The 8903-nt window shown below is 36.7% G+C and overlaps 1 protein-coding gene across 2 annotated transcripts; it reads right to left on the bottom strand.

Annotated features, from left to right (window-relative positions):
- Positions 1–920: 920 nt before the first annotated feature.
- On the bottom strand, positions 921–8854 carry LOC143452234 (uncharacterized). 2 transcript variants are annotated; one of them, XM_076953121.1, is made up of 15 exons: positions 7422–8854; positions 7191–7352; positions 6197–6677; positions 5396–6023; positions 5061–5252; positions 4843–4947; positions 4354–4539; positions 4162–4258; positions 3824–3972; positions 3574–3667; positions 2909–3281; positions 2660–2780; positions 2489–2585; positions 2190–2364; positions 921–2086 (listed from the first exon to the last, which is right to left on the bottom strand). In XM_076953121.1, exons 1-15 carry the CDS (start codon positions 7471–7473, stop codon positions 1264–1266), a joined length of 3735 nt encoding a protein of 1244 aa, XP_076809236.1. In that variant the 5' UTR covers positions 7474–8854; the 3' UTR covers positions 921–1263. The 2 variants fall into 2 exon arrangements, with proteins under 2 accessions (XP_076809236.1, XP_076809235.1); XM_076953120.1 differs by having other exon boundaries at positions 922–2086; positions 2909–3293; positions 7422–8852.
- Between the last annotated feature and the right edge of the window lie 49 nt (positions 8855–8903).

The following is an 8903-nucleotide window of genomic DNA, read 5'->3' as shown; positions in this document are numbered from 1 at the left end:
AATTCAACTCAGTGAACACGAGTTAAGTCTAGGCTTACCATACGTCCCGTTTTAGCCGGGACAGTCCCGCTTTTAAAGGCTTTGTCCCGGCGTCCCGATCAGTCAACTAAAAGTCCCGCTTTGGCATTTACTGAGCCAGCATTGCCCCACACTACACGAATATTAGCATGATGTGATTGGTTTGTTTAGCCAATTTGCTGAAAAGCAATACCCGATGCGTGTTCTTGTTTCGTTGTGTTAAATGTGAAAGTAATTGTTACATCATTGTAGCGGGTAATTGGTCCAGTGGTGAGTTGATTGTTAGCGCATTCGCTTGTTCACTGTTGAGTAATAGTAGGCTAGGAGGAGGAGGAGATGATCTTTTTGCAGTTAGGTTATTGAAAGAACTTATTTCGTACGGTTCCGGTACTTGTTTGCATTTTCTTCCGCTTTTCAATCAAAAAAATATGGTAAGCCTAGTTAAGTCGCTATCATAACAGTCGCTGTTTTAATGCGGTCGGCATTTATACAATCGCTGTTTGGAATGTCGCTCACTTGATTACGTCGCTATTATGAAGTCGCCATTATGACAGTCGCTGTTTTGACAGTCGCTATCCGGCCTGGATGCCGTCTGTTGCATGCCTCTGACCAACAGTATATTATAGAAATTGGAAGCGTTAACGACTTCTTACATGTAGTGTAGTGCAATCTGTACTCACAACAATTTGTGTATGGTAACTTCGTGTAAGTTATGATTTTTTTCTAAACGAAGTGCACAAATGGTAAACAGTTAACTTATATACGAAACTGAATCTTGCCCAACCTGTAATATGTCACTTTATTAACTTATACGTGCACACAAAACGCTTGGACAAAGTCTAATATAAGCATTGCTATACTACATTGCTATACTACTAGGCTACATAAGCAATGCTATATGAAAGTGCCAAATTGGTCATAGGTTGAGAATTCAAAATCAAAAATTCGACTCATGACCATAGTCATTGGCCATGTTACAGTATATGTACACAAAAACAATCTACACTGTCGAACGCACTAGTAAAGAAATAAAAATGCATGATTAATTTTGATATTTCTGTATATTGGACAACAAGCTTGTTATTGAATTGTAAAGAAATATGCAGCTCAAACAAATAGAAATGTGACCGATTTTTACAATACACATATATACATATACACTCATTTTTCTTCTTGTAAAGTGACAGATAACTTGAAAATAGTTATGAGTTTTAAGGAATGTGTTTCTAGCAGGATTTGTTTTATTCAACAACGCCAACAGCTTGTATTTATATGGAATGAGTCTAAATAGTCAGCTTGGTCTTCCTTTTCGATAGCAGTTAGAGTTTCTTTGACATATGAATAGAACCGTTCCGAATATGCCTGACAAAAACATTCGGCTCGTATATTTCCACATATGTGACAATTTTGCTCAGTTTCTGCGAAATGATTTCCTTGTACACTTTTTATGTAGTCCTGCATAGTCCAAAATTCTTCATTGCAAACACACTCTTCACTTTTGTCTTTACGACAAAAACCACAGGGCGGTTCTGTTCCCAAGTAATCGATTTGGTCTTGATGTTGTGTTATTACACCCATTAGATCGTTCATTTGCCCGATCCACTTATCTCTGCATGAACATTCTTGTTCAATGCATTTGCAACGGTAGCAAGTTGGGAGGCAGTTTTGCAATAAATTAATTTTTTTTTCTAACACTTCGAAACACCTGCAATCTTGAGGTAATTGTTTGCACCTGAAGCAGGATTGTTCGAAGCGAACAGCAGGGGCTTGTTGATCGTTGTTTGACTGAAATAAGTTGAGTGAACTTAGAGAATCTGCTTTGTGTTGTTGATGCAGTTTACTCTTTGTTAGGTTTGCCATGTCGTTCATTCCACGTTCATATGAAATGTCCTGTTTCAAACTGTAATCGAGATTGACAGTATATTTGAGAAGTTCTTTCACCCTTGACTTGTTCAACCGATTTTTCTCTTTTAGGTTAACTAGATAGCTGTAGAGGATATCTGGGTCACCATCTAGAGACAGAAGACTGCAAGAAGAATCAGAACTTGTAAGTTCATTACAGACGGTCCTGCAAAACATTTGACAAATATTAGTCTAAATCTTGTATGTTGTTTGTACAAAAAGGTTTGGTGTACCGCGAATTTTGTGTTTATTGCAAAGTATAGTCCTACATGTATATATCAGCCAAGGGAGTGCTATCAACTATCTGCTGGCTTCTTCTGCCAGCAGCAGTCCTTTGATCGGCGTCTTCTATGACTTGAAGGAGGTAACTAGTTCTGTAGGGCCACTGATCTGCAAGTATCACCCAGAGAACGACGTCTTGGGCCAGATACACATTTCTGGTGTCTGTATTTGGTCAATACAGAACATGATAGAATTATGTTTGTGTGGTAATGCGGAGAATTACAGTATTTTGAAATCAATATTGATGAAATGAATATCCATTCGAAAGCATATGGAAAACATTAACCTAAAATTTGTTGTTTTTGTTCATCTTCTTCGTCATCTGAAGATATTCCGCTATGTTCTCTTTCCGATATCTGACGGAGAAAAGTTTCTTTTTCTCTCTGAAATCGAAGCAGAAATCTAATAAAATGACCGTGAATGACCTTTACAGCAGAAATATATCCTTGTCACTCACCCTGCGTTGATGACATTGGATGATGGAAGCAGTAACGGATATGACGTTAAATATTCGTTTGATATTCCTTGGATTTCCCTGAAGGTGTTCTACAACCATACTGTTTTCCAACATGAAATCCCTTTATGTCATAAACATAATGGAAATTATACAGTATTAACGTTTTCAGACTTGTGGTTAAATAAGGATTACTGCAACCTCAAATGCTAGTAGAATACGCGTATAACCGGACAAATTGCAAAATCTTACCTGCATGTGAAGAGAAATCGATGGAAATTGATCGGAGCTTCAGCGACTTCCTGTTGGTTGTAGCTGTTGGAAATTGTTTTCAGGGCTCTTGTTGACGCTTGACTTTCAACTGTCAATTCGCTTTCGCTGCTTGAGGCATCAGAAGTGCTTGGGCTAGGCGTAGATTTTGGAATGGAGGATTTACTTGAAACTGAAGATTCATCTTCTGTGATGCTTGATTCTGTTGAGAGTGGCGAGGACCTTGGCAAAGACGTTTTAGGTGTCATGGGCGGAGATTCCCTAGTTGATGTTGGCCATTGAATAGACGTCGACGAAGGTAAGGGTATCGAGATGACTTCATCTTGTGCTTTGGATGCAGATTTTATGTTTGAATCTAAAATGTCGTCTACAAAGGTAATTGTTTTCGTTGTTTATAAAGCACGAATATTTCTGCAAAACATTGTAAAACTTTAGTCAATTTTAAGCGCCAAAACTTAAGGAAACAAGATTACTATACTGACGTACAAGGCGCCGTCAATCTATCGCTTTCTAATAATCAATCTCGCGGTAATTGTACTTAAGGTCTTCAGCAATGGTTGTAGCAACGACTGGCCAATAAATATGTTTTTGTTTCTTGTGTTCGTTTTGCGATAATAGACAATTCAAACTTTGTTTATTGTCCTTACCTTGCTTTTCATCAATACTTTCATCCTGTGAGAACATGGGTTCTGGTACATCGCGTATTAAATGTGTGCGACTTTGAATTTTCAAATCGTCGAACTTGAAATTAAATTTACATGCAACAAGATATCACTGAAATGCATTGGCTGTATGCAGTACAAACGATGTAAACTGGTATTATATTGTTTAGATATTTAAAAACGATAATTTTAGAAAGTGGAAATTACACTTGTTTTCATTGACAAAGGCACCTACGTGTTCAACTTTCCTTGGTTTTAAGATGGCTTCCACTTGTGGCATGAGCATAGTACGTCGAGGCATACGCATACTACGTCGAGGCATACGCATACGATGAGGCATACGCGTATGTCGAGGCAAGGAAATAGTTATCTGCTCTGACATCCCTAACATACAAAAATGCTTTGTTTACAAAATATATTATCGAAACCTGAAAACACATCATTAGACAGCACATAACTTGTATAACATATAACTTGAGATTATAGAAAACTGAAAAAACCACAAATTGGTTTTGCTGAATTAATCCTAGATTTGCGAATATTACCAACAACTTTTGTAAGATATATATATACCTTCCTCCAAAACGGTCTTATAAGCTACGATATCTTTCGTGTCATCTGCTTCGTCCATTAATCCAGCCAAGAACTGAATTTTGTCTCCGGTATCTATCTAGAAAACAGCAAAATAAGAATAAATAAACGAACATATTTTTTCATTGCAGTTCACGGTTGTACCGAGGTGTTTATTAAACTTCTCTAACTCACTTCTGGCAAACAAAAAGGTAAATTTATTATCTTTTTCAAATATTCGTATCCGTTGGTTTTTGAATTTTCCTCGGTTTCTTCCTCGAAGCAGCGAACAGCTACTCTAGAGTCGACAGCGATGAGACAAATAAATGGACTGTGACGATCACTGAGAAGAATACTGACCGCTTCCAGAACTGACCTTACCTGAAAATTGTTTTTTTAAAAGAAAAATATTGTTTACAAATGTCGTTGGTAACAATAACGTTTTAAATAAATTTATGGCAGGTAAAATACGAGCAACTTAGTTACGGTACATTGACTTGAATCAATGTTGCATCTAGGCTATAAGTAAAAAGACGCAATCAGTTAAAAGTTTACAAGATAAGATCATGATTTTTGAAATATTAATATTTTCGTGTTGTTAGTTTTGCCTGGGCTACAGATTTAATTGGAGATGAATAAGAAAAAATTAAAAGCATATTAAAGCTTTGTTCAATATATTTGTACCTTTGACAGCGGTATGCGGTCTAAGTCGTCAATTGTTATAACCACTTTGTATTCAACATTGTGAGCAAACTCTATGCTGTGAATGAGGTCGCCCATAGCATGTACCTGTAAAAACAGGGTTCAAAAACATTTTACACATAAACTCACTATTTAAGTTTTTAAACCAAACAATTGAATAATCGAATCAGGTATTTTTATAACTTTAAAACAATTTTTACTTCGCTTTTTATTTTGTTCATGAATCCGAGTTCTCCTGCCAAATTTCCTCTAACGCCCTCTAGCGCTTTTTCGACACGGCTTCTTTGTGAGTTGAACATCGCCCAAATAACGTTGATAAATCCATAAAATATCCCAACTCCAGCTGGTAGCCACGACAAAATTTGTGTTACTATTGCAGCAGTGCTGGATAACTTTGGATTAAAAAGAAAACTTAAGTTTTTATAGGATATTCTTATAACCTAATCAGATTTAATTACACGAAACATATGTGAAAACATATCAAACTGGAAGATAAAGTTTGCCATAGCTTGGTCCATCTATGAGATACCCTTACCTCAGTTTCACCATTTTGATAGGTAGCTATGACGTACGAGCATATAGCTGGCACAAGCAGTAACATTATTGAGAACAGGACAATCCAGGCTAAATTTGAGACCTTAAACGTTACTCGAGGGTGCTTGAGATAGTGTTTCCAAAACGATCGTTGGTTCTGACTTTTATCAGCCAATGAAGAATCAACATCTGGTTTATTTGCTTGCGGCTTATCTGTCTGAGCCTGTATTCCAAGGATTGATAATGTCTTTATAGCTGCACTTGCTTCCCTGGCGCGATTGTAGCCAACTTCCCACCAATTATTGTCATTGTTTGTTTTTTTCGTAAATTCTGTGTGACGTGCTGGGTTGAAAAGTTTGCAATGCCTCACCACTCCGTATTCTTTCATCATATTTTTCACGTCACATTCTTGCTCCAGTTTCGCGGGAAGTCGAACAAATAACTTAGACGATGTTGCTGTGTTAACTGCAGTCTCTTTGTCTATCACGCTCAGATTGATAGTACGAAATAGTCGGGCTGTTAATTTCCCAAACTCATTTTCCACGCTGTCTGCCAGGTTGGTGACAATCCCTGCCCACAAGGTGTCACATCCAGCGTATTCCCAAGCGTTAAAGTGAACAAAAATGTATCTGTGTATGTATGTATGTATATAGTACTGTAGCTAATGGTTTGGTTAGCTTATAAATACTATTGTTATACAATTATTATTATTAAAACACTAATTATCATTTTGCGCAGTATTTCTTTCTACTGTATGTGAGATCTTTTAATAAATTTTTGCTTAACATTTTGTCTGTCTTACCGGCGACGAGTTGAAGACTTTTTGCTTTCTGTATTATCCGTTTTGCTTTCCTCATTTCCAAGAAAAGGCGACTTCTTTTCGGGCACTTCCCTCTGTTGTAACGCTATCTTTTGCTTTGGTGCTACACGAACTACAGCAGTTTTCTTTTCGCAAATCGGTAACTTGGTGAAAAAAGCATAAGGTAAAATATCAAAGTAACTGAAACTTCCTTTTTTAACCAAGTCACTGCCCAATCTTTGAACTGCTAAAAGAAATAGAAAGAGGCAACATATCAAGCAGATCAACGATGCAGTGCGCAAGATTCCAACTGAAGCGTTGACAGTCACAAAGTCCGGTCGTATGGATAGTATTGTGAAAAGGACGACGAAACACAGCATAAACACAGCGAACACCAAGCTTGTAGAATGTATGATTCGATGCCCGTTTGGTGACTTATTTTCTTGTTCAGTCTCTTTTTGCATCTGGTTTGTAGCAACTAAATCTGGTGAAAAAATTTGGAAAGCAATAACTTCAAATTTTATTTATTCAGAATTGTGTTTCGATATTTTTATGCGTAGTGTCTATTATACATCCAAAGTAAATTAGTTTGTTCTTCTTGACCGTTTTATACCGTCCCCAGACAACGTTTGCACTATCAAACTCATTCATTATGACCTCATTTTATGAAAATTGATATTTGCTGAAACTACGGCAAAAGCATAGCCAACATATACTGGCACCGTAACTAAAAAGTACGGTTTTAAATGAAAATGTTTTATTAATTTAATTAAAATGTTTTCGCAAAGACAGCTCATTTACAATTTAATAGACACCAGTTGTTTTTCTTCCAATAAGTTGGTATGTTATCTTCTTTAACTTCACTAATTTAATTATTTTCTTCAAAACATAAACATTGCCTAAGCCCTAAAGTGTTCAAAGTTTCATTTAGGAAAACAAGATGTAAAACATTTGAACAATCAATAGCTTGAATTTTATTTTAGAAAAGCACATTTACTTGCGACTTGTTTCATAAGAAACGATTTCCCGCTGCCCCATTTCGCGAAAATTCCAATCGTCATTGGTGTTTCGATTCTTTCAATTTGTCGAACCAGAGCTTCAGCATAAACCACATGACCCAAATGGTCGACGTCAGTACCATTGTCGTTTAGTATGTTACCTGTAAGATTGTTTGTTTACTTTTGCAGGTGACTTGAATGCTAAGCATACTAATGCCTATTATGTTTACCTTGTGGTAGGATGGACTTAAACACTTCCGACGCATTTTCCTTCAGCGGCATCTTTGTAACTTTACCTTCACTATACTGTACTTTTCACGTTTTATTCAATGCTTATATTAAATTACAGATAAGCATTAAATTACATATGCTACTAAGAACATCAAATACTTTCCGAAACGTATAAACAGATTCTCACAACATATCACACTTTTTCTTGCAAAAGCTGATTGATTGTTAAACCTAAATAAACACTCCCTATATCTGGTTTTGTACTCCCGTATATATACTGAATACCACGTGCAGTAAGCAGTGTGGTGACAATCTAAATAAATTGATTGATTAACTAAATAATTGATAAACTTATTATCAAATAAACTGAAACTAACCTATTTATAGATGTTATAGGTCAACTACGACGGTGTTCGTGTAGTCATGTACCATTACTGTCCACCCACATTGTCCACTCACCACACATGACGCTTCTGTTATAGCAATAGATTTACCGGGACGCCAACTGGAGGTATTAAAGATTGAATGAGGATAAGCTAATTTGGTTTCCTTTGGTGTCGAAATACTTTATGGATCCTGAAACGGGTCAAGCCGATGCTGAAGGCAACATCGAATGCGGCTTAACAATCTGTTTCTAAAGTGGCATTTTTCTGGCACCAAGAGCAGATGAAAGCAGAAGGGAGGACCTCTCTCTGCTTTTGAGCCTTTAAGTCTTCTCTTATCCTATTTACTTCTGACTGCTGGGTTTGTTTCTTCTCATATTCCAAGCAAGTGCATTCGTCTTCACCTCAGCCGACTGTACATTATGGACGCATCAATTTATTCAAGAAAAGCAATTTTTACTTTATCTTGCCACTAGATGCCAGGAATACGGCGCATGCAGAGCATGTGGACAGAGTTGAGCTCATATTCATGTCGATGCTTGTCACAAATACAAACCTTCGATTCAAAAGCACTGTTCTTACTTAAAGCCTCGCCCTTATTGGGGCTTTTTAAAAACTTTTCCTTTGTTTGCTGTTGTTTCTTTCTCTACATTTATGCAGCAAAACTGTTCGAAATTCAAAATATATCTGTCGGGAATTTACTACGTCTTGTTATATATTTTAATATATTTTTGTTGTCGTACGTTGAAAAATGCAACAAATCCTAACGAAATCAAACTTTTAATGTAATTTGACTAAAATAATCCAATTTTAACTTTTACTGTGTTGTAGCTTCAGTTTCCACTACACTGTATCGGATCTACCATCACTTGCATTTTGTCTTACGTTCAACACAACCTACATGAATGCTATCCACTTCCTTTCTCAGGTTGTCACCTCGCAGAAGACGTGATGTGACTTTATCCTGAACATACGCGCAGAATATTGTTTTGCTGAATCAAAAAGGTCAGTTTCTAAATTTTAGCTTATTACTCATGCCCCACTATCACTTTTCATATGATGATTACAGCATAGAGATTACGGTTAGAGGTTGTAGTC

This window comes from Clavelina lepadiformis, chromosome 4 (genome assembly GCF_947623445.1).
Source record: "Clavelina lepadiformis chromosome 4, kaClaLepa1.1, whole genome shotgun sequence".
NCBI lineage: Eukaryota > Metazoa > Chordata > Ascidiacea > Aplousobranchia > Clavelinidae > Clavelina > Clavelina lepadiformis.
The sequence above is the reverse complement of the archived record's forward strand: the minus strand, read 5'-3'. Positions and strand labels throughout refer to the sequence as shown.

Excerpts from the sequence above, each read along its gene's own strand:
- LOC143452234 (XM_076953120.1), bottom strand. The coding sequence starts at position 7,473 with ATGCCGCTGAAGGAAAATGCGTCGGAAGTGTTTAAGTCCATCCTACCA. Across the intron at positions 6,678-7,190 it reads TCTTATGAAACAAGTCGCAA|ATTTAGTTGCTACAAACCAG; the intron begins GTAAATGTGCTT and ends TTTTTTCACCAG. Across the intron at positions 2,781-2,908 it reads CGATTTCTCTTCACATGCAG|GGATTTCATGTTGGAAAACA; the intron begins GTAAGATTTTGC and ends TATGACATAAAG.